This window comes from Carettochelys insculpta, chromosome 3 (assembly GCF_033958435.1).
Source record: "Carettochelys insculpta isolate YL-2023 chromosome 3, ASM3395843v1, whole genome shotgun sequence".
NCBI classification, from domain to species: Eukaryota; Metazoa; Chordata; order Testudines; family Carettochelyidae; genus Carettochelys; species Carettochelys insculpta.
The window spans coordinates 13,752,007-13,777,448 of NC_134139.1; the positions used below are offsets into that span (position 1 = coordinate 13,752,007).

General features: G+C 44.7%; 1 protein-coding gene across 1 annotated transcript in view; it reads left to right on the plus strand.

Moving 5' to 3' along the window:
• Positions 1–1,856: 1,856 nt before the first annotated feature.
• The window catches only part of ISM1 (isthmin 1), a 64,655-nt gene continuing 41,069 nt past the window's right edge, over positions 1,857–25,442 (plus strand). The window contains exon 1 of the mRNA XM_074989362.1: positions 1,857–2,337. Coding sequence (XP_074845463.1) covers positions 1,879–2,337 — 459 coding nt within the window. The 5' untranslated portion in view covers positions 1,857–1,878. The remainder of the gene's footprint in view (positions 2,338–25,442) is intronic.

Sequence of the window (25,442 nt, forward strand, 5' to 3'; positions counted from 1 at the left end):
TGGCACAGTGAAAATGCAGATTATTCACACAGGCCAAATGTTACTTGGTTTTCTCACATGAACCTGTTTGCTGAGGTCACCAGGACCATCCGTGTAAGGCAAAAGTCATTGGCCCTTAGCCCGTAAAGACCCTTCTGATAAAATCAGACTCTAAATCACTTTGGGGGCAAGGAAAGTCTCCTTACTTGGTAAGCACCATTTTCCATACCAACCATGCAGTGCCCATTTGCAAAGAAACTCAGTCTCTCCTCAGTTGTAAGCATTTTGTTTGATCACCAATGCTCAGAGATACCAATCACTGATGTGGCCCATAGCTGAATGAATGATATCAAAAGCTGATGCAAGAAATTAAACTGCTGAGAAATGATGTCGGAGTCCAAAACTTCCAATTTGTTTGGTAACTTGATAATTTCAAAGTAAAACAACTCCCAAAGTGGGCCACATCTCACCTGGTGTAAATCAGCCCGGCTCTGTAGGAGTCCATGCAGGTGCACTGATTTACACCAACTGAGGACATAGCCCTTAACTTTTTTTTTTTGAAAAGTAAAACTTAAGTTTAACTGCAGGGCACATTTCCCACCAACCCAAATATTTTCCAGGCTAATATAAATCCCTGAGAGCAAAACAGGACTTTGGGAAGTGGGGAATATAAGGCCAGGCATTCTCAGTAGCCCTCTACTTAGTTATTTGCACAACTCCGAAAGGAGTATGCGCTGCCTCCATTCCGTGCTGTGGCATTTTATGCCCAATCTGCAGTGGTGTAAATGACTGTGCAAGCCAGAGAACTGTGCCCTTTGTCCTTTTCCTAGAGCAGGGCTGGCTGCAGGGAGGGGATCACTGCAGATGGGGCAAGCCAAGGCTGCGCAGGGAACCACTGTGGAGCAGCCAGCACAGCCGCTGGCAGTGGGGAAAAGCCACCGAGCTGCAGCAGGACCAGCAGCCTGGGGGCTGAAGACGGGGAAGAGGAGGGGAAAGGGGGCCAGGGAGGGAGGGGGAGAGAGCGCAGTATAAAAGCACCGGTCGCAGAGCTACTCCTCTGCACACGAGCGAGGGGAGAAGAGAAGGGCCCGCCACTTGCAAACACACACACGGGGGCAAGAGAGAGGGAGAGGCGCTAGCCGAGGCCCAGGGCCACTGCGGGAGAGGGAGAGGGAGCGGGAGCGAGAGATGCAGCCAGGTCCCCAGAGCGCGAGCCGAGCCGGCTGCTGAAGCTCTGCAGACCGTGGCACCGCGAGGAGGGGCAGCCGCACCGGCCTGCCCGGATTAACCCTGCGGGGGAGAAGGCAGCAGCAGCGCCCGACCGCGGGATTGAGGGGCAGCTGGAGCCGGCAGCAGTAGCAGCGGGGCACAGGCGCGTAGCCGCCGCCCTGCCGAGCAGATGAGAGGCCCTCGGGCTGCAGCCCCCAGCAGCTGCAGCAGGAGGCGCGGCGGGGCTCAGAGCTGAACGCGCCCGGGAAAGGGCTGCGCAGGGCACGAGGGAGCCCGGCCCTGCCAAAGGGCAGGGGTCGGGAGCTGGCGTCGGGCACCGCCTGGGAAGGGGGCGCGGGGCTGCAGGGAAGTAGAAGTCGGGGAGCGAAGCCCGTGCAAAGCGGGCGGCTTGGGGAGCGTTGCCCGTGCGAGGCACTCGTGCTAGGGAGCGCTGCCCGAGGAGAACGAGGGCAGCCTGTGCAAGGGCGCCCCGTGCGAGGCGCTAGTGCAAGGGGGCCAGGGCAGGGCACGAGTGAGGCGGCCTAGGTAGACCGCAGCCCCGCACCGTGCTGGGGAAGGACGGCGCAGGAGGCGGACCCCAGCGGCCTCCCCTCCTCCGCGCTAAGGCCGGCGCCCCCCGCCCGCCATGTGAGAGCGTCCGGAGGCCGCTCCCCGCTCGCCGGCCCTTGGATGCGCAGCGCGGCCCGGGCCCCCGCCGGCTGCAGGCCGCCCCGCGCAGGCTCGCCAGCCCCCCGGCCCGGAGAGCCCCTGGCGAGCCCATGCGGGCTCCGGAGCGCGGGGCGGGCAGCCGAGGCCCCGCCGCCGCCTGCAGCGGGCCCGGGCACCGGCGCCTCCTGTCCCGACGGGGCTCCGCCGTGGCCCGCCAGCGGCGGCGGGGGCGCCTCCCCCTGCGCCAGCCCGGACAGCGGAGCCGCTGCTCCTGCAGGGCCCGGGGCTGCTCCGGCGGCTCCTCCTCCCCGGCCGCCGCCGCCGCCGCGGGGCCCTAAAGCCGCCCACTGGAAGAGGATGGTGCGGCTGGCGGCGGAGCTGCTGCTGCTGCTGGGGCTGCTGCTGCTCACCTTGCACATCACCGTGCTGCGGGCCGCGCCCGACCCCCCGCCGGCCAACAGCACCCCCGGCCAGCCGCAGGTGAGTCCCAGCGGGGCGGGGCTGCTTCATGCGTCGGGGGCCGGGCACCCACCTCCGCCCCGCAGCAAAAAGCCCGCCCCTCGCACAGTCCGCGTACCCCGCAAACAGGCAGCTGGGGCCAGCGCCCCGCGTGCACTTCTGTGCCTGGAGGAAAAGGGGGTGCAGGGAGCGGACACTCCAGTTCGCCGCTCAAAATGTGACTGGCACAGTGCATTCCCTCCCCTCCCCCGCCACCAGGTGTCACTTGCACGTGGGTGGCACGAACCTGAGGCTGCAGGGTGCTCCCAGGCCCATGGGTGCTGGAACTGAGGGGAAGGGGAACGGGGGGGGCTGCAGCACCTCCTGGTTTGAAGTGCTTTCCCTCACCTACAAGGTTTCCAGTTGGGTTCAACAGCTCTCAGCACCTCCCCCCATAACAGTTGCTCCAGGCTTTCTGCCCAGGTCTGTGGTGCAGGTGGAGGGTTGGAACCTGAGACCCCCCCCCACACCCTCAGAGTAGGGTGACCATCCCTCCTGTTTTTCCCAGGACAGTCCTTTAGTCAAGCTGTCTCAGAGGTGCCCTGATTTTTTTAAAGAAAATAGGCAAATTGTCCCATATTTTGTGGGGCGCCTGTTCCCTGGCACCCAGTGTCTCAAGGTGGTAGCTCCCACTGCCAGGGAGCTCCTCTGCTGGGCAGCTGCCCCATTCCCTGGACCCCACAGAGACAGCTCCCACTGCTGCTGAGCTCTGCAATGGGGCAGCCTCTTCATTCCCTGGTGCCCCCCTGCTGGGAGGTTATGGAGCCCCCATCCTCCACTTTTCATCATCAGGCTGCAGAGCCCCATCCCTGGTGCCTCACTGTGGGGCAGCTGCCCCCCATCGCTGAGGAGCCCTGATGTGGAGGCCAGTGCCCTGTATTTGCCGCAGGGCAATGTTGTCCCCCTGTCTTAGAGACATGTATGATGCACACAACCCTGCTGTTGCTTTTCACAGGCAGGCTTTTGCCTAGTAGGGATCTGAGGCAAGGGAGCTCCAATTCACTCAGTGCTGCTGCCCCCTCAGGTGCTTGTGTTTGTCCTTAAGACCCATGTAGATGGATTGCTGGAATTCAGCTCAAGTGGCCTTATGTTTGTGCAGAGAAGGTGCAGCTTTGAGCTGACTGGGGAGGCTATGCTAAACTATTGAGACATAACAAGCAGTCCTGTGGCACGTTGGTATTTGTGAGCCAGAGACTAACACCCTCCTGAGGCTTTTAATGAGATGCAAGAGTGGCAGCCAACAGGGCCATTCTGGACTGTGGTTTATGCAGTCCCATGCACCCACCTTCCTTCCACACCACAACATCTTCTTCCCAGTGTGCGTTATTCTCATGGACCATTTATAAAGCTAGTTTTTAAAACCGCTTGTTGCCTTTATCTTGCCTTGGGATGGAGAGAAATAGATAAAAGCAGCTCTAAACCTGAATTCTCATTGGATTTCATAGAGTTGAAAGTGTTTTGGAAAAACCTGGAGAGAGTTTCTGTAATTTTTTGCTGACTTATTACTAAGCTAATCAGTTAATTGATGAAAGCAGACCTCTCCATATGCCAAGGCTCAAATGAGGTGGGATGTGAGGTGTGAAAAAAAAAAAAGAATGAGCAACACCAAAAACAATTCCACTTCACCCTTCAGTATAAATAACTCTCTAACTGTAGCTTTGTGATTCTCAGTCACTGACAGAAATAGTTTTCATTTCGACAACAAAAAGATGAAACCTTTGTGTCACACTTGTAACTTGAGACCTAAAGGAATGCTGCCACTTGAAATGATCTGAAGGAAGTCTAGAGCACTGTTTCTTGTGCTTTGCTGTTGGTTGGATGACTCTTAACAGAATTACTGTTCCCAGTTTTTTAGAATGACTTGGGACCTTAGTGGACGATGTAAGATCATTGAAAGCCCTTCAGATTGAATACACCTTAAATCACTGATAAAGTGAGGTTTTATACCAATTGGTTCATTTTAGGAAAAAATGAAATATCTCACTCACACTTCACAGAACTGTCAGGAAATACATACTTAATAAATTTAAACCTAACATGTTAAAACTGCTTCTCTCTTTTTCCTAATGAGTAAAGCACAGGGCTCATGTTCAGCATTCCTTATTTCCTTGGGCCCTTATTCTGCAATGCTCAATGTGAAATCGCTAGATAGTAGGCAAAGATAAAGGTAGCAGTCCACCCTGTGCCTTTTACATTGCCAGAGCAGGATCAGGCCCTTAATCAGAAAATGTCCTGGTGAACTCAGTGGAAGTCAGAATAGAACAAAGTGCTTTGAATGAGGTCCAGGGTTGTTTTCTGTCGTTTCCAGTGACATTTTATCACCAGACTGACATTCCATTTTCACAATATTCTTCAAGATTTCTAGTAATATTTTGTAAATGATGCTTTCGTTCTCCAGGGGTTCATGAAGAGCTTTAAAATTATGTTTTGTGGAAAAGTAAATTTGGAGAGGCTTTTTTATGAGGTGTTTGCTATCATTAGAAATACCCGGAATTTGCCTTTCCTGACAGGCTAATGAGAAAAACATCTGGGCAAATAGACATACTAGGTGATACCATTTCCCAAAGGAGTTCTTTTTCAAGTACTATATCAGGGTGAAAGAAAGGAAAAGTCATCCTCTTCAGAAAATCTTAGACAACTAGTATCTGTTTAGTTGACCAGCTGCTGTTAAAATCTATTCCTTGCTCACTTCCAAGAAATCCCTGTATCTTGTTTTATGAAATTATCTGTTATAAAAGAAGTCTGTGCCTTTAAGTACATGATGGTTTTAGCAGTTCAGTATTTTCATAATGTTTTCCCATTTGTAGCATAAAATGGTTTATGTACTTCCCAACTGAACTGATTCTGCAGTTATGTGTTTGGAAATATCTCTGTAATAAACATTAAGGGCAGTGAGTATATCAGACAATGGTGAGCATTTGAACAGATGGAAATTTGTCAGTCTGTTGCTTTCATAATTTGCAAGGCTTCATCTTCTAGCCAAAAAATACTGTAACCTGCTCTGAAAAAACCCTGCCTGCTACTGGACAGATGTTTTCATGGTTGGTATTTGAATGCACTTTTTAAAAAAAAAAAAAGTTTGCTGTGGTAACTACAGTTTCTGTGTAATTGGAATAATATAATTATTATTTTGTGCTGTTGAAGCACAAGATATATGCTGCTACCTCTTTGAATTCCTATGTGAAAAGTGAGTATAGCGAGTAAAGAGTACCCTAACAAATAGATCAGGTTGCTGTTGTTTAGCATATTTCTTCAACTGATAAAATCTATGTCATGTAACAGTTGTCATCTTGATATGTGTAGTTGTTTAGAAAGCTTGATGTGTACAGTTTTCCAGGTTGCCTTTCTGTAATCCCGTGTAGTCAGGGATGATGGAAAAGTTCTTCAGTGCTTACTCTGTCTCTTATTGTTTGGTTTTGGTTTTTTCCTATTCTGTCTTTGAAGCTCTGCTAGTTCTGTGAAGAGAGAATAGAAGCTGTTCAAGTACTAGAACAATATGACTGGATAAGTTCTTCTTTTGTTAAAATCAGGTCCATACACACACAACTTGTCATATCTGAGAAGGAAGTTTAGGTGCCACAACCTTTTTGAAATGTGAATGAATAGGAAAATTTGCTTCAAGACCTGCTGTTATACCAAAATTATTAACACTTTAAACTTGGACCCAAATTGCTGGCCTCACTAAACAGAAGGATGGGCAAATACTGGCCCATGGGCCATAAGGGACTCCCCAGGGTTAGCCCCTGGCTAGTAGCTGCCACTACATTTACCTGTGCCTCCTCAAGTACAGATGACGGCAGTTCTCATTGGCTGCAGATTACCATTTCCCGCCAACGGGAGCTGTGGGGAAGCGGTGCCCCAGTCTGCCATTTCCTGCAGCCTCATTGTCTGGGAACAGCAATCTGCAGCAAACAGGAGCTGCAATTGCCTGTAGCTGCAGAGGTAAGTATAGGAGCAGTGACCTCCCAGGGGCTATGCCTGGTGAACCACTGCCATTTTATTGCCTACCACCTACTAAGAGGGTATACTGAAATGATAATTTCTACTTCGTTTATGACTAATCTAATTTAGACTATGATATTTTGGGATTTCAGTAGAACTGTGTGAATGAGCCAGGTGAGAAATTTGGCCCTATATGTCTGAATTGTAGTTCAAAATAAAGGGAGATGGCTTAGTAGAGGTTGAACCTCTCTAGTCTGGCACCCTCAGGACCTGACAGATGCTGAATCAGAGAATTTGCCAGGTCACAGGAGGTCAATATTGTGTAGCAGCATTACCAACACTTCTGCTGCTTACTGGGCTCTTACAAGACATTCAGGGATAAATCAGAGCTAACTAACAGCACAGAACACGTGAGAGCTAGAACTGGTGGCTGTAAATAAATTTCATGGGACCACGGTAAATCTAGCCACACCCATGATATATGGTGACCCATCTAACTAAACTCATGCCGATTACAGATGTTGCTGGACAAGAGAGTGCCAGACTAGAGAGATTCAACCTGTACATTCTAACTACCTTTCCTGCCTAAGGATACCTTGTGAATCTGGTCCTGTAAACTTCCAATAAATAAATAAATAAATAGACTGTAAATAAAGATATTCAATATTTATAAGTAAAAGGCTTTAATTCAGTCTCTCTGGCTATGCCTACAGTAGAGGGTTTTGTTGACAAAACAGGCATTTTGTCAACAAAACCCATGGAGCATCCACACTAAAATGTCGTCTTTTGACATACCTGTTCACGGAACTTAGCACTTGTGTCTGCAGCCTTCTGCCTCGCTCCCATGTGGCGGAACACCTTTCTCGACGGAATCTGTCAATAAAAAAGCTGTGTGGACGCCCTGGGGGACCCTCTATCGACAGACAGGGCTTCCGAGTCACCAGACAAGTTCTGGGTCACCGGACGGGCCTGTCTGCTGTACTTCCAGTTGACTGTTCTGTGAAGAAGTGGCCGAGCAGTCCGGCCACTCTCTGTCGACAGAGCAGATAGACAAAGCATCGACAGAGCAATCTGCTTTCATGTGTAGCCGCAATCTGTCAACAGACGTTTTGTTGAAAGATCTCTTCCAACAGTAACTCCTGTTGACAGATCACTGTAGTGTAGACCTAGCCTCTGAGAGGAGCTATACTTTCTCTTACCCCTTGCTCTTTCAAATAATGGAAGAGATGCTTGTATTTTAAAGTGAGGTTTTGTCCCTGACTTCTTTTTGTCTTCCACTTAACTCTCAGTTAATTAGGTTGGGAGATGAAAGAACTTCAGATAAAACTTCCACCCTAAAATAAATCAATTTGCTTCTCCCTCCATTCTTATTTTTGCTCTTGTTGTTCTTCCTGAATATGTTGTACGTTTCACAGCCATCTGGTGCATGTTGTGCTTCTATTGCTGACGAGAATGCACTGGTAGCGGTATCACTGGGGAGAAAACAATGGTTCAACCTTAGTCCTATCCGCTTTGCTGCTGTGCAGGGGATGCGCTCAATACAGGAGTACAGGTGTTACAACTGCTGAAAAGAGAGACAAAGGATCTGTGCCAGCTGGAGAAACAGGCTGTCGAGACTGGAGTGTGGGCAGAAGGGAACCGCCTCTCACCTGTTGCGTACCGCATGTTCGTGGGGAACCTGCTGCTAAATCATTCATAGACCACCTGATTCTGGGTCAGGGCTTTGTGCATAGCAGGCAGCTACCTTGCTGCGATCTATTGAAAGTCAGCCTTCGACACAAGATGTATTTTTTTTTCACTCTTTTTTTCTAGGGGGAGGGATAGCTCAGTGGTTTGAGCACTGGCCTGTTAAACCCAGGTTTGCGAGTTCAATCCTTGAGGAGGCCATTCAGGGATTGGGGCAAATAGATGTCAGGGATGGTGCTTGGTCCTGGCAGAGGACTGAACTAGATGACCTCATGAGGTCCCTTTCAATTCTAGGAGATGTGTAAACTTACCAAAAACTTCAAAATGGACATGCTAATGGCCAGGTCAAAGCATACTTAGGAGGTACTGAGATGAACAGTGCAACATTTGGCTCCCACACAGCTCCACTACACAGCAACATCAAAATCCCCTTATTCACTGCCCCATGTAGTGGCACCTAGACCACTTACACAAAAAAAGAATGACTCCAGCACCTAGACCACTTATGCAGAAAAAAAGAATTATTTCAGCACCTCATAAGTATCCTTCAATCTGGCCATTAGCAGCATGGCCATTTCAAAGTTTCTGGTAAGTGTAGACATAGCCACAGAGTGGTGATTCAAGCCTTCTTGTGTAGGGGATGTGTTCTTTATAGGTTTATAGTGTGCTTTTGTAACCGTCCATAGGCAGGCTCAAATCAGGGACCTCCTGGAGCTTAGTGCCTGAGCCTCTGCAATTTGAGCTAAAAGCCAAATGCTGTTCAGATAAGGCCAAAGAGGAGAGTCATTCTTTTTCTGTATAAGCAGTCTAGGTGCCACGACATGGGACAGTGAACCACACGTAGGTGTGTGGGTTACACTATCACTAATGCCTAAATGCAACTAGCATGAGTAGCTCTTGGAATTTTTCAAACAAAGCTAGTTCTTAAATAAGTATTTTATGCTATTCACTTGTTTGCATTTTTGCTGCTGCTAGACTTAGGACCTGATCCAACAGACCCTGTCTTCAGCAGCTAGTTCTTATTTACACAAGTATCCCTGGTGAAGTATATAAACACTGTTTTACAGAACTTGTACCTTAATTTGCTCATGTAGGTTCCACAGCCCAAGGAGTAGGCAGGGAAGGAGCACCAAATGTCAAAATACTGCGCTATTTCTGGGCATCCGTTACTCCTCCTGCAATGAGGTGTAGAGGGATGCCGAAATAGCGTGTCTGGTATTTGGAAAAATATTTTGAAATACCAGGCGTGTATCATAGACACGGAGTAGCTATTTCAGGATACCTTGGCATCCCAAAATAGATCTGCAGTGTTAACATAGCCTAAGTGGTCTAGGTGCCACTACATGGGATGCGAGCCACACTCCTAGGTCCTGTGACATCAGTGAGAATTTGAACTAGAGGGTCTAGAACTGAAAACGCGAATATTAAAATATTTTGCAATTCCTAGGGCATCTGCTATTTGAAGATTTCTGTCCTTTTTGGAAAAAAACAAAGAACTAATCCTCACCTGATCCAGATACCTGTTATCTCTTAGAGGTATAGTCAACTACCAGCAGAAAGTGTCTAACGGTATCGTTAGAGTAGAATATGGAATTTTTTTTAGCTCCGTGCAGTATTGCAATCATTTAGAATGGGAAGCGATCAGAGAATACTATAGCCATTTGAAGCTGTAGAGGGCAATGGGAGGTAGATGTAGTGGAATTTCATGACCTGAAACATGGCCAGGACATGAAGATAAACACCCCAGTCTTACCAACCCTCCCTCTGACTTTGCTCCTCCCTGTATCCGTACACTTATTCTGGGATACTCCATGATGACTTCTAGTCCAGTCTTTGGCTTTACCGGTCAGTAGAAGATCACACCTTCAAGTTGTAGGAATTGCTGTTCCCTTCTGAAGCACTGGTTCACTTGCTAGGAAATAGGAAAGATAAGCCAAAACAGGAAGCTATAGTGTAATCTTCCACTTTTTGAAAGAAACAGACTTTGGTAACCTGTTTTTGAAACTTCTGAAAGACTTTTAAAGTGTTTGGAGGTATCTGAATGATGGAGGAGAGTCAGCTTTGCTTAAAATCCTCTATCAGGGTCCGGTGGGTTGCACTTGGGACAACTGGCCCACCCTATCCTTCCCAGTGTCTATGCTACAGCAGCTGTACTGCTATTTTTAGCATGCTTGCTTGTGTGGAGCCAGTGCACATACATCCATGCAAAGTACAAATTATACCACTAGAGCCAGCTGCAAGCATACCCAGTCTCCCTTAATTACATCTTCTTGCATCTAAGCCAATGTGGGCAAGGGAAACCTCCTACAATGTTTCTAGGCCATGTTAGGTGACCAATGGTGTGTGAAGTGAGTGGTTATGCTGAGTTCAGTTTCCCAGAGAGTAAATGGTCACAATACAGACTACCGTCTCAGTTGGCACTAATTCCCACTGTCAACAGGGTTGACAAAGAGAGAGGCCCAGGACTGGCTTCTCTGTATCAGAGCACCTTTGAGGTATTCTTTGAAGTAGTTTGTATTGCATGTTCCTCTTCTGTGGATAAACAGTTGTCCTCGTTCTTCATGGCTAAAAGTCTAGTATTATGCCTGAGCACTAAATAAACTGTTGAAAAATTAAAAAAAAAATAAATAAAATAAAACCACTGCCTCATCAGCACACCAAGATCAACCCTTTTTAAAAAAAAAAAATCATCAGTGCCAATAATTTCAAACCGGATCCCATACCTTGCCTTTGCTTCAGCATAATAAAGAGTATGTGGATTCTGCACAAAAATGCTTTTATAAACAGTTAGGTTTTTCAATTTTTTTCCTTTGAAAATTAAAGGAAAACAAAACAGAAGCTTCACTTACAATTTTAATTTACCACCTTGATGTTTCTGTCTGTTTTCTCTTTCACGTTCAGTTGTCTTCAGTCATTGTGTTTGATGTGGTAAAGGAGGATAACCACTGGCCTTCTTCCTCTTGATGATCCATGTCATTGTTTGTACAATGGCCTTTGGAGACCATTGTTTTGTTTGGTCACTCTTCACCATTAGTTTGTATGGTGCATTGCCAGTTTTAATTGGATAGCTGTCATATGCAGGAATTTTTTTTTCTAATTTGAATTTTTAGTTTTTGAAACTTAAATTTCAAAGCACAACAATGTTTTACTAAAAACTGAGTGGCAATTTAAAATGAAGAAACAGTCTAAGTCTCAATATACTTCTAATTTTAATTTTTATTTTTCAACCAGGGCAGAACCAGCAGGTTAATTGAGCACTTGTCATAGGGAATCGGCTCTTCTAATGCCATCATGTGTTGCTAGCTAATAGCTAATAATACTTATAGCTAGCTACACAATAACATTTTATAATCATTTTTTGAGGTGCACACCCTTGTATTACCGTGAACTTTGTTCTCAAGCTCCTTTAGTTTTGTTTAGAAGTCAGCCATTCTACCTGTACAACTTTAGTTCAAGGTTTTATTAACTGCACTTTTGCTAAGTTTCACGTTTGCTGTTTCATCTTATCCTCTTGGACTTATGGGTAGCAGTTGACCCCATCCACCATCTTTCCTCACTATTTCTGCTCAGCTTTTGGGTATTCAGGATTTTACCTGTTTGTCTCTTTTCTGCAAGTGTCTACTCTGTTGGGTAAGCTTGCTGGGGCTTGCTCCTGTAAAGTAACTGCTATTGCAGTGTAGTTGTAGCCATGTCAGTCCCAGGATATTGAAGGTGGTGGAACAACAGAGATTATCTCACCCACCTTGTCTCTCTCATCTGCTCTTGTCAGCCAGGATTCATTCTTGGCCCACTCATTGCTCTTTCGTCTTGATGAATGACAGATAAACAGACCTGTCATTCATCTCTAAGGTGCTCTACCTGCCATTCATTTTCAAATTATTTGGTGCTCAAAACATCACATACCGGATGCACTAGGATTTTCTCATGATTACTTTGGCCAAAATGGAAGTTTTTCTATTCACTATGAACAGTCCTGTGTCCTTTTTCTGGGTTTCATTTCATTGAAGCCTGCAGTAGTTGTAGCATTTGTGGGGGACCACAGCATATTATAGTAACCTTATGGAGGGCAGCAGAAGGCTAATCCAGCATCTGGGGTTAATCAACACCTGCAACCCATTACGGCTCATGAGACCCTTTAAAAGGTTTCCCGCAGGTAAGAAGTGGGAGGAAGAAAGGGGACGGACCAGGAAGGAACTGTGGAGGAGAGCTGGTAAGAGGAAAGTGCAGCAGCCAGTGGAAGGTACGGTGGAAAGCATCTGGTGATGTGGCCCAGGGAAGAAGCTGGTGCCCTTTGGGCTGAGGGAGACAGCCCCTCCAGCAGCAGCAACGTAGGGTCCCTGGGCCAGAACCCAGATGAAGTGGGAGGGGACTGGGTGCCCCGCAGGGCAGCTCAGAAGGGGTAGGAGGAGACCCAACATCCATGGAGGCACAAACTAACCAGAAAGTTCTTGGACTGCATGGATGACAATTGTTTTTATTTCAGAGGTTGGAAAAAGCTACAAGGGGAAGCAGTTCCAGATTTAATTTCAACAAATAAGTGGGAACAAGTTGAGAATTTTGAAGTGGAAGGTAGCTTGGGAGAAGTGACCATGAAATCATAGAGTTCACGATTTTAAGATATAGTGAAAGGGAGAACAGCAAAATAGAGAAAATGGATTTCAAGAAAGCACATTTTGGTAAACTCAGGCAAGGTCCCATGGGAAGCAAGACTAAGAGAAAAAACAACTGAACAGATTTGGCAGTTTGTCAAAGGGACATTGTTAAGGGCCCAAAAGAAAGCTATACTGCTTCATAGGAAAGATAAAAAGTATGGTAAAAGACTGCTTTGGCTTAGCCAGGAGATCTCTCAGGACTGCAAAATAAAAAAGGGGTCATATAAAAAGTGGAAATCAGGAGAAATTACAAAAGATGAATATAAGCAAACAATACACGTATGCAGGGGCAAGATTAGAAAATCCAAGGCACAAAACAAGCTTAACCTAGCTAGAGACATAAAGGGTAAGAGGAAGTCATTCTATAAATGCATTAGAAGCAAGAGGAAGACCAAGGACAGGGTAGGCCCACTACTCAGTGAGGAGGGAGAAACAATATCACGAAACTTTGAAATGGCTGAGGTGCTTAATGACTTCTTTGTGTTGGTCTTCACCAAGGAGGCCAATGCAGAAATGCCTAATATAATGTATGCTAATGGGAAAGGGGTAGGTTTAGTCGCTAAAATAAAAAAAGAACAAGTTAAAAATTACTTAGAAAAATTAGATGTCTGCAAGTCACCAGAGCCTGATGAAATGCATCCTAGAATACTTAAGGAACTGATAGAGTTGATTTCTGAGCCTTTAGCGATCATCTTCGAAAAGTCCTGGAAGTCAGCAGAGATTCCAGGAGACTGAAAAAGCGCAAATATAATGCCCATCTTTAAAAAGGGAAAAAAGAACAATCCAGGAAACTGCAGACCAGTCAGTTTAATTTCTGTGCCGGGAAAGATAATGGGGCAAATAATGAAGGAATTCATTTGGAAGAAAATAAGGTGATAGGTAACAGCCAGCATGGATTTGTAAGGCACATCATGCCAGACCAATTGGATAGCTTTTTTTGACAAGATAACAAGTCTTGTGGATAAGGGAGAAGTGGTGGATGTGGTATACCTAGACTTTAGTAAGGTATTTGGCATGGTCTCATACGATCATCTTATCAATAAGCTAAGCAAATACAATTTAGGTGGGGCCACTATAAGGTGGGTGCATAACTGGCTGGATAACCATTCTCAGAGAATAGTTATTAATGGTTCACAGTCATGCTGGAAGGGCATAACAAGTGGCGTTCTGCAGGGACTGGTTTTGGGACCGGTTCTATTCAATATCTTCATCAATGATTTAGATACTGGCATAGAGAGTAGGCTTACTAAATTTGTAGATGATACCAAGCTGGGAGGGGTTTCAACTGCTCTGAAGGATAGACTCATGATTCAAAATGATCTGGACAGACTGGAGAAATTGTCTGAGGTAAACAGGATGAAGTTTAATAAGGACAAATGCAAAGTACTCCACTTAGGAAGGAACAATCAGCTTCATACATAGAGAGTGGGAAACGACCATCTCGGAAGGAGTACTGCAGAGAGCTGGATTTAGGGGTCATTGTGGACCATAAGCTAAATATGAGTCAACAGTGTGATGCTGTTGCAAAAAAAGCAAATGTGATTCTGGGATGCATTAACAGGAATGTAGTGAGCAAGACACGAGAGGTCATTCTTCTGCTCTACTCTGCATTGATTAGGCCTCAACTGGAGTATTGCGTCCAGTTCTGGGCACATTTCAAGAAAGATGTGGAGAAATTGGAGAAGGTCTAGAGAAGAGCAACAGGAATTATTAAAGGTCTAGAGAACATGAGCTGTGAGGGAAGACTGAAAGAACTGGGCTTGTTTAGTTTAGAAAAGAGAAGACGTAGAGGGGACGTGATAGCGGTTTACAAGTACCTTAAAGATGGTTACAAGGAGGAAGGGAGAAAAATTGTTCTCCTTGATCTCAGGATGGGACGAGGAGCAATGCGCTTAAACTGCAGCAAGAAAGGTTTTAGGTTGGACAGTAGGAAAAACTTCCTAACTGTCAGGGTGGTTAAACACTGGGCCAGATTACCTAAGGACATTGTGGAATCTCCATCACTGAAGATTTTTAAGAGCAGGTTAGATGGTCTAGATGGTGTTTGGTCCTGCTGAGAGGGCAGGGAGCTGGACTCAATGACCTCTTGAGGTCCCTTCCAGTTCTGGTATTCTGTGATACCCCTGCTTATGATTGTGCTGATAATAAGGGCTCAATAGGCTGTGCCCTGCCCCTGGGAAAACTGGGAGGTAGAGCAAAAGGGACACGGCGAGCCTCTGATTCATATCCTTAACCACCACAAAGCACAGGACCCACAAGGAGTAGCTCAGGACTTCGTCACACATTCATGGATCCTTTTTTGTTTCTGGACTACCCACAACGTATGGTCTCACCAATATGATTTCCTCATTATTGAAGAGAACTGTTAAACTTCCTTTGCTCTTTACCACCAATTTGGTTTATGTACCAATTTTCCATTGCATGAAGTTGATAATGATCTACTGCTACCTTGCGGGGGGGACGGGGGGACAAACAAAAAATTTCAAAATTGTTAATCACCTTAGTTTTTGGTGTGAAAAATTCCAGAACGAAAAGACTGCCCAGAAATCTGAAATCTTCCTGCGTATAGTGTTCTAGCATCATGAAATTTAAGTACTCAAAGAACATGAGGAGTACAATTTTCAACTATGTATTTATTAATAAATATGATACTTGACAGATTAATATAGAAGTATAATGTTAGTCTTTTGTTAAGTCTGCTGAGCAAGTATATCTTTGGATGTAACAAGAGGACATAAAGAAAACTGTGGTATGAATATATGTTTTATACATTTCCTATGGTGAAAGAAAAGAGGAAAAATAAACTGTCATTCAAACCAGACATGCAAAATTATGTGGAGAGTTAAATGTGTTATTTTGTACATTACAATTTTTCATTGTCTCCTTAGTTTGACAAAAGATATTTAGAATACAATAAATGGTAGGAAATAATTTTAGCATTTAAATATTTCCCTTTGATGTTTTAAGCAGCGGCTAGAAGGAAAGATATAATTTCTGTGGAACAATTCTGTCCAAGATAGCTTTTAAAAAAAGTGATTTTTTTTTTCTGCGCACACACTGAAGACACGCTGAACATTGAAATAGATTTGGGTTGGATTGCAATAAGTTTTGCCACTGTGCTTTATGTTAACAGATTTAATGGTGCCAAATTATATATGGTTTACTGCATTTTCATTGTTACCTGTTGCTTGCTTGGACTTTTTATTGTATCCGGCTGTTGTCTCCCATTATACATTTCAGCTTTGGTTACACTAGTGAGTTTTGCATGCAAACTTCCCGTTTGATTGACAAAACTGGTGAAACATATATGCACAAAATGTGTTTTGTTGACAGTTTCCACTGATGACCTTCTGCCTTGCCCCGATGAGGAAGAGCACCTTTTGTCAATATATTCTGTCGGAAAAAAAAGCTGTGTAGACACTTTGGGGGGCCCTCTTCTCAACAGACAGAGCATCCAAGACAGTGGACAGCCCTGTCTGCTGTGCTTCCGGATGCCTATTTTGTCGAGAGAGCGGCTGGGCAGTCTGGCCGCTCTGTCGACAGAGCAAAGCGCTCTTCCAGTTGGCTTTTGTGCGTGTCCACACTGTGGGCAGAAGTTTCTTCGGCAAGTCTCTTCCTACAGTGACTTCCGTCGACAGATGGCTGTAGTGTAACCGTAGTCGTCCCACATCATAAGGGTGACACTTTTTCCAAAGACGGTGTTAAGCCCTTTAGAAAAATCTACACTTCGGCGCTTTTAGTTATGTACATACAGGGTCTGATGCAATGAATCCCCAATCCTGAACAGAGTCTTTAGGCACTACCACAATACAGATGAGTCATAATTTAGGGAAAGAAAATACAGACTGCTTGGTTGTGTCCACACGGGCACAAATCTTTGAAATAGTCTAATGGCCATTTCAAAGATTACTAATGAGGCGCTGAATTGAATATTCAGTGCCTCATTAGCATTAGGATGCTTCCGGCCGTGGCGCAGCTACACAGGGGTCCTTTTCGAAAGGACCCCACACCTTTTGAAATCCGCTTATCCTGCTCCCTGATCAGAATAAGGGGATTTCAAAAGGGGTGGGTCCTTTTGAAAAGACCCCTGTGTAGCCATGCCAAGCTGCGTGCTTTTGAAAGCTGTGCTTTCGAAGCACTGCAGCCAGAAGCATCCTAATGCTAATAAGGCACTGAATATTCAATTTAGCGCCTCATTAGTAATCTTCAAAATATGGCTATTTTGAGGATTTGTGCCTGTGTAGACACAGCCCTTAAGTGAGCTGTAGCAGTAAATGTTAATTCAATTACAATTCCTGCCCTTTATTGGCACAGTAAGTCTTGAATGAATAAAATGCTAGACCTGAAATCTTATGTTACTGAGCACATCACAAAGAAAGGGGATAACCAACATTTCCAGGAATCTTCCATTACATTTTAGGCAGTCATGAGGGCAGTGAGCTCTACCCATCAGTAGAAGCAGAACGTTTCCAGCATTGTTGTTTCATGAAATATTTGAAACTGTGACTGCCAAAACTCTGAACAAAGTAAAAGCTGAAGTATCACTACAGTAAAACTGATTGGTAATGACTTCTGTCATTCAGTTAGGCAGCAGCGTATTATTTTATCAGAGCAGTGGGGGGCATGTAGGACTGCTCCCTGCTTACTTGCACTTCCTTTTGTGTGTTTGGTTGTTTTTTTTTTCTCCTGCCTCTCAGAGAACAAACACCACTATGGGTCATGGTTTCTTATGTTCTTCCTCTTGTGTTAGAAACTGGCACAATGGCAGGTTATGATGCTCACTCTATGAGGCTATAGTCCTGTAGGCCCTTTCTTCCTTAAGTAGCTTTTCAAGAAAACCATAGAAGAAATTCAGAAGGGTGATCTCCCCCTGACTCCTCTGTCTTATTTCCTCCATTTGATCTCTCTAGGTTGTAGGTTAGGACTGATTTTTAGCATACATGGATTGTAGGATGCTGCACTCCCAGCATAACTCTTCAGTGATATACATTTTAGCTGCATTAACTTCAGTGGAGTTATGCTAGTTTTGTATCAGCTAAAGCACTGGCTCAGAGTCCTCTTCCTTAACTTTTTTCTTATTCAAAGAGCTGGCTGTTCTTCACACCTAAGCCTTTCTTCAGAGTCACACATGCATCACAAAAACATCTCTCCTGCTTAGCCTTGGGGAACCTGGATCCTTTTTGATCATTACAGTTCACCTCAATCCAGAATTTCTTATTGTTATGGTTCAATACAACTCCTAGGAAAGCCCTTGGAATATGAGGTTATGAAGGAAAACATCATTTGGAAAGTATTAGTTTACCCATTCACCTTTGTAGGCCTTGAAATCAAAGCTCAGATGTTAGTGAAAGGTGCCAGTATGAATACAGGTTGAACCTCTCTTGTCCAGTAACATCTGTAGTCTGGCATGATTTTAGTTAGCTCGATGACCACTTATCATGGGTGTGGCGAAGTTTCCCGTAGTCCCATAAAGTTTGTTTACAGCCACCAGTAATGGCTATCCATGTTCAGTGCTGTTGTTTAGCTGTAATTCACCCTTAAATTCTTCTCAGAGCCCAGGAAACAGTGGAAGTGTTGGTAATGTGCTAGACAATATTGACCTCCTGTGATTTGGCAAATTCTCTCGCTCAGCACCAGTCTAGTCCTGAGGGTGCCATATTAGAGAAGTTCAGCCTGTACTATATGCCACCCCCCATGAGGGCTTTGATTCCTCTTTCCCTCTTAACAGTAGAGTTTCTGAGCCAAATACAACCCTGTTGTGAGCAGTGATTATTTAAATCCCACCCGTGTCCAGTGAAGCCATAGAATGATTCCCATTGTCTTCAGTGAGTGTAGCATTTTAAAGCTCCATACACACTTCTGTGCTATGTAAAATAGGTGAAGATGGAATCCCTGCCTCCAAGAGCAGGAGCTCTAAGAAGCAGTAACAAACAGAGGGGTAGGGGTGAGAGGAAATGACAGTGAAGTGGAGGACACTTTGGTGATGCAGTAATATACAATTACTTATAATACCAATTAAGGATTGTAGGTGTAGTTCTCCTCTCCCCTTCTCTCTTCCACTGCCCTCAAAAAAAGTGAGATCCTTGGCAAATTCATTTTAACATGGAGCAGAAATGGAAACTTCCCATTAATACTTGATAGTGGTTTAAAACTGACTGCAGTGCAGTGCATGCATTCTTGGATAGATAAGCAGGGTAATATCAAGTACAGGTTGAGACTCTCTAATCTGGCACCCTCGGGACCTGACTGTTGCCAGATGAGAGAATTTGCCAGACCATGGGAGGTCAACATTGTCTCGCAGCATTACCAACACTTCCACGGCTTACTGGGCTCTTAGAAGACATTTAGGGGTCAATTAGAGCTAAACAGCAGCCTAGAACACTAAGAGCCAGGACTGGCAGCTATAAACAAACTTTATGGGACTGCAGGAAAGTTGGCCACACTCATAATAAGTGGTCATCCAACTAATTTAAAATAAGAACATAAGAACATAAGAATGGCCATACTGGGTCAGACCAAAGGTCCATCCAGCCCAGCATCCCATCTGCCGACGGTGGCCAATGCCAGGTGCCCCAGAGAAGGAGAACAGAAGACAATGATCAAGTGATTTATCTCCTGCCATCCATCTCCTGCCCTTGTTCTGAAGGCCAGGGCACCATACTTTATCCCTGGCTAATAGCCATTTATGGACCTAACCTGCAAAAATTTATCAAGCTCTTTTTTAAACCCTAATAGAGTCCTGGCCTTCACAGCCTCCTCGGGCAAGGAGTTCCACAGGTTGACTGTGCGCTGTGTGAAGAAAAATTTCCTTTTATTAGTTTTGAACCTACTACCCATCAATTTCATTTGGTGTCCCCTAGTTCTTGTATTATGGGAAAAGGTAAATAATTTTTCTATATTCACTTTCTCCACACCATTCATGATTTTATATACCTCTATCATATCGCCCCTCAATTGCCTCTTTTCCAAACTGAAAAGTCCCAGTCTCTCTAGCCTCTCCCCATATGGGACCCGTTCCAAGCCCCTAATCATCTTAGTCGCCCTTTTCTGAACCTTTTCTAATGCCAATACATCTTTTTTGAGGTGAGGAGACCACATCTGCACGCAGTACTCAAGATGTGGGCGTACCATAGTTTTATATAGGGGAAGTATGATATCTTTTGTCTTATTATCGATCCCTTTTTTAATAATTCCTAACATCCTATTTGCTTTACTAACTGCCGCTGCACACTGCGTGGATGTCTTCAGAGAACTATCCACTATAACTCCAAGATCCCTTTCCTGATCTGTTGTAGCTAAATTTGACCCCCATCATGTAGTACGTGTAATTTGGGTTATTTTTTCCAACATGCATTACCTTACACTTACCCACATTAAATTTCATTTGCCATTTTGCTGCCCAATCACTCAGTTTGCTGAGATCTTTTTGTAGTTCTTCACAATCCCTTTTGGTTTTGAACAACTTGGTGTCATCTGCAAACTTTGCCACCTCACTGCTTACCTCATTTTCTAGATCATTGATGAACAAGTTGAACAGGATCGGTCCCAGGACTGACCCCTGGGGAACACCACTAGTTACCCTCCTCCATTGTGAAAATTTACCATTTATTCCAACTCTTTGTTTTCTGTCTTTTAACCAATTCCCGATCCATGAAAGGATCTTTCTTCCTATCCCATGACCGCCTAATTTACATAAAAGCCTTTGGTGTGGGACCGTGTCAAAGGCTTTCTGGAAATCTAGGTATATTATGTCCACTGGGTGCCCCTTGTCCGCATGTTTATTAACCCCTTCAAAGAATTCTAATAGATTAGTTAGACACGACTTCCCTCTGCAGAAACCATGCTGACTTTTGCCCAACAATTCGTGCTCTTCTATGTGCCTTGCAATTTTGTTCTTTACTAGTGTTTCTGCTAATTTGCCTGGTACTGATGTTAAACTTATCGGTCTATAATTGCCAGGGTCTCCTCTAGAGCCTTTTTTAAATATTGGCGTTATATTGGCCGTCTTCCAGTCATTTGGTACCAAAGTGGATTTAAAGGATAGGTTACAAACCACTGTTAATAACTCCGCAATTTCACATCTGAGTTCTTTCAGAACCCTTGGGTGAATACCGTCTGGTCCTGGAGACTTGTTACTATTCAGCTTATCAATTAACTCCAAAACCTCCTCTAATGTCACTTCAATCTGAGAGAGTTCCTCAGATTTGTCACCTAAAAAGGCTGGCTCAGATTTAGGAACCTCTGTAACATCCTCAGCCGTGAAGACTGAAGCAAGAAATCATTTAATCGCTCCGCAATGGCACGGTCTTCCTTTATCGCTCCTTTTATATCTATATCGTCCAAGGGCCCCACTGCTTTTTTAGCGGGCTTCCTGCTTCTAATATATTTAAAAAACATTTTACTATCGTTTTTTGAATTTTAGGCTAGCTGTTCCTCAAAATCTTTTTTGGCTTTTCTTACTACATTATGACACTTAATTTGGGAGTGTTTATGTTCCTTTCTATTTTCCTCACTAGGATTTGACTTCCACTTTTTAAAAGCTGCCTATAGCCTCAATCATACTGGATTACAGATGTTACCGGATTAGAGAGGTTCAACCCATAGGAGTTGAGAGTTTCTATTGCCTTGGTATTTGGTGTTGGTGTAGTAGGCATCCTTCAGTCTGCATAGACTATGGATCGCGCCCTTTATAGTTTCAATTGAGGACTTCATTTACAGCGTCTACTGTGACTATGAAGACCCACGCAAGAGTGACAGTCCTTGCTGCATCTCTTGCAGATGCAGTGGGTGTCTGGCAAGTCCTTAGTGTGCTTTCTGTGTGCTCGCTTCTCCTCTGCTAGCTGTCTGATCCTCATCTCTCCCTTCTGAAGGCCCATGTGTAACCCCTGCCTCCATCTGCTGCGGTTGTCTGCTAGTTCTTCCCAGTTGTCCAGCTCGATGTCTACCTCTCTGAGGTCTCTCTTGCAGACATCTTTGTAGCGCAACTGGGGGTGTCCAGGAGGTCTTTTGCCAGAGGCTAGCTCACCATACAGGATGTCTTTTGGAATCCTTCCATCATTCATCCTGTGGACGTGGCCAAGCCAGCGGAGCCGATGCTGCCTGAGGAGGGTGTGCATGGCTGGGATTCCAGCTTGCTCAAGGACGGCGGTGTTGGTCACTCTGTCCTTCCATGATATTCCAAGGATGCGCCTGAGGCAGCACAAGTGGAAGATGTTCAGCCTCTTTTCCTGGAGGGCATACAGGGTCCAAGTCTCACTGCCATAAAGGAGGGTGCTGAGGATGCAGGCTCTGTAGACTTGCATTTTGGTGTGAGTGTACAGCTTGTTGTTATTCCACACTCTCTTGCTGAGTCTGGACAGAGTTGTGGCCGCTTTTCCGATCCTCATATTTAGCTCAGTGTCCAACGACAGGGTGTCAGTGATGGTGGACCCGAGGTAAACGAACTCGTGGATGACTTCTAACGTATAGTTGTCAGTGCTGATTGATGGGGATGCAGCAACATCCTGACCAAGTACATTTGTCTTCTTTAGGCTGATGGTAAGCCCAAAGTCCTTGCACACTTTGGAGAACTGATCCAGCAGATTTTAAAGCTGGTCTTCTGTGTGAGACACTACAGCAGCATCGTCTGCGAACAGCATGTCTCTGATGAGGACTTCCCACACCTTAGACTTAGCTTTCAGCCTTACAAGATTAAACAGTTTCCCATCAGATCTTGTGTGCAGCAAGATGCCCTCTGTTGAAGATCCAAAGGCATGCTTCAGGAGGAGTGCGAAGAAGGTCCCGAACAATGTCGGAGCAAGCACGCATCCTTGTTTGACGCCGCTCCTGATTCTGAAAGCGTCCGATAATGCGCCGTCATATTGGATGGTTCCTCTCATGTCTTCGTGGTGTTGGTGTAACAACCAGTAGAACGTGGTGCCTAGTTCTGGCCTCTACAATGCAAGGACAATGTTGGAAAAAATAGCCATGGTTCAGAGAATACAAAAGTGACTAAAGAATTGAAAAGCATCACTTAATAGTGAAGAGTTTCAGGAGCTCAGTCTGTGTGTCCTTTCAAAGAGACGATTAAGTGGTGAAGTGACTGCAGTTTAAGAACCTACATGGGGGGACGGAATAGGGAGAAATTTGCTAATAAAGGCTCTTCAGTCTAGCAGACAAAAATTTAACGAGATCTGCTAGTTGGACATTTTTTAAGCTAACCACATTCAGACTAGAAAGAAGGTGCACATGTTTAATAGTGACTTAATAGTAATTAGCCATTGAAACAACTTACCAAGCAGTGTGATGGATTCTCAGGAAATTTTAAAATCATGATGGATGTTTGACGAAAAGATGTGTTCTAGTTCAGCTGCAGCTATTGAATGTGAAGGAAGAACATATTCTGAGAAGCCCAGTGGACTGTATTATGTAGGCAGTCAAACCAGGTAATCCCAATGATACCTTCTGCATCAGCTGTGTAGAAATAGGACACCTCATTCCTCTGATGAGGTCTAGGTTGAAATGACAGACAGCGTGTAGACTAACATGGGGTTGGGTGCGGGGGCCAGATTCAAAGTTTGTGAAATTCCAGGAGACACTATAGGCTGAAACACGCAATAGTTTCTGGATTGTGAATACTACATAAATAATTAGCCAGATTTTCACAACTGATCTGACTCGTGGGAGCTGTTCACGTGGTTCAAAGGAACCAAAATCTGTAACCAGCCAGCACAGAACTTTACTGGCAGGAGGAGCTCTCAGCTTGAATACGTGGATGTCTCCTGCCTACTCTCCACCATAACACAGAGTGAAGGACGAATGTCTCTTTCACAAATTCTCTGGTGAAGAAAAAGGGATCTTGCAACCATAAGTGGCACTCGGACCAAGACTCGAGGTACTGTGGGATAGAGGAAAGTCATTAACCCCCTTCTCCTCAGCTGGAACTACCTCCTTTGAGACAATCCAGTGAGAGATCTAGGGTGGGAGGGAAATGGGTGGGGAGGGGCAACTTGGGGAAGAGAAATGGCAGGGTCCAGCATCAATTAGACATGTGGCAACTGTAACTCTCATGTCTTCATGCCTGGGAAAGAGGATTAAATCAAGATGGAAGCCATAAACTGAGTAACAAGGTATGCGGGGACAAACCAACTTTAAGAGAAGAGTGTCTAATAAGGCAAATAACCCAGAGAAAGGATCCTGGGTCTGTAGCATTGCAAAGAAAAACCGTGACTCTGAGTCTCAGAGCCTGGCTGAGTTGACTCTGATCTTCAGGGCTCAGGCTTCTGGGGTTAAAAATAGCAGTGTAGATGTTTCCACTTAGGCCAGAACCTGGGCTCTAAGACCCATTCACCACCGCTGATTTCTGAGCCCAGCTCCAACCAGCACCTGACCCCACACACTGATGTTTTCAGCTCTGCACCCCGTGTCTGAGTCAGTTGACCTGGGCTCTGAGACATGGCACTGTCAGTCTTTCTCTGCAATGTAGACATTAAGGAATAATTTTATTGATCAAGCCATGATTTTATTGGTCAGCATCCTCCAATTCCATTTCAGATTTATCCCTGAGATTACATCTGAGTCACTTAGCTTGTACTTCCTGAGCAAGAGACTGAAACAATTTAGTACCACTACAGCAATGAAAGCCTTTAATAATTTCCCATTTTTAATCTGCCTGTACAATCTGCAAATGTTAAAAACTCTCAAGAGTACCCAGTAACTAAGAGGGATTACATTTTGTATTATGTGCTGATGTGATGTAGATGTTGGTGGCATTATGTGTAAGTGACTTAAAGATTAATTTGGATTTAAGAGCTCTGTCGATATTTGCTACACTGATCAGACATTAACCAAATAGTTAATGATTCATAGGACATGAATGCTGCCATTTCACGTTATCTGAACTGCATGGGTATTTATTTTAAATAGATCGTGTTTCGTTAATATTTTCTTGGAACCGGCTAGAGCCAAGCATTAAGCCTAGCTAAAATATAATTCACTGAGGTCATGAACATAATTATGTACAGCAGAGACCTTATGGGCTGTAGCTAGAATGCACAGACTGGTTTGAAAACTTGTAACCACAGTGATATTTTTATAAAAGAATGTTCACTTCATGGGATTTTTAAAGGTGTTCTATTGCCCCACTAATCCCGCCCCTCAGCTACAGCATCACAGTATTGTACATGATGTCCTATAAAGAAGATCTATGTCTGTGACTGAGCTTTGAAAAAGGGCTATGCTGCCGATGCCATTTCAAGGGAATAAAGTCAAGCAATAAATTTGATGGTCGTCCTTTTCACATGGACTGCATCTCCACCAGCGGTTGGTCTTTGATGTTGCAACAATAGAGCAGAGACAGAGGAGGAGGATTGTGACCTCCAAATATAGAAACAACTCTGCAGTCTCCACAGTTGTTATAGATGGCAATCGGTGCATATCAAAGTTCTGTACAATATATTCTGTCTTAAGTGTCGATGGGAATGAAGTATAGCATCTTGGTATTAGTCAGTAGTTTGCAGTTCCTCTTCTCATTTGCACCTCTGTCCAGACTTCAAATATTTTCTTTTTCTTTCCTCATCTTATTTTCTCCTGTACCCTAAAAGAAGGTGCATGTGTCCTGGGAAAACTGTTATTGTCTCATTTTTCTTTCCAAGGGAGGAATTGGGTTACCTCACAACAGATGGCCAAAGAAGGGCTGCCCTTTCCTCAGTGTAGAACTTAAGTTTATATTTGTGAAGATGATCATCCAGGACAGGACTCTTTGTGGATTTTATAAAGCACATGTAGTTAACGCTATAATTGGGGTTACATCTTGAATAAATAGCATTA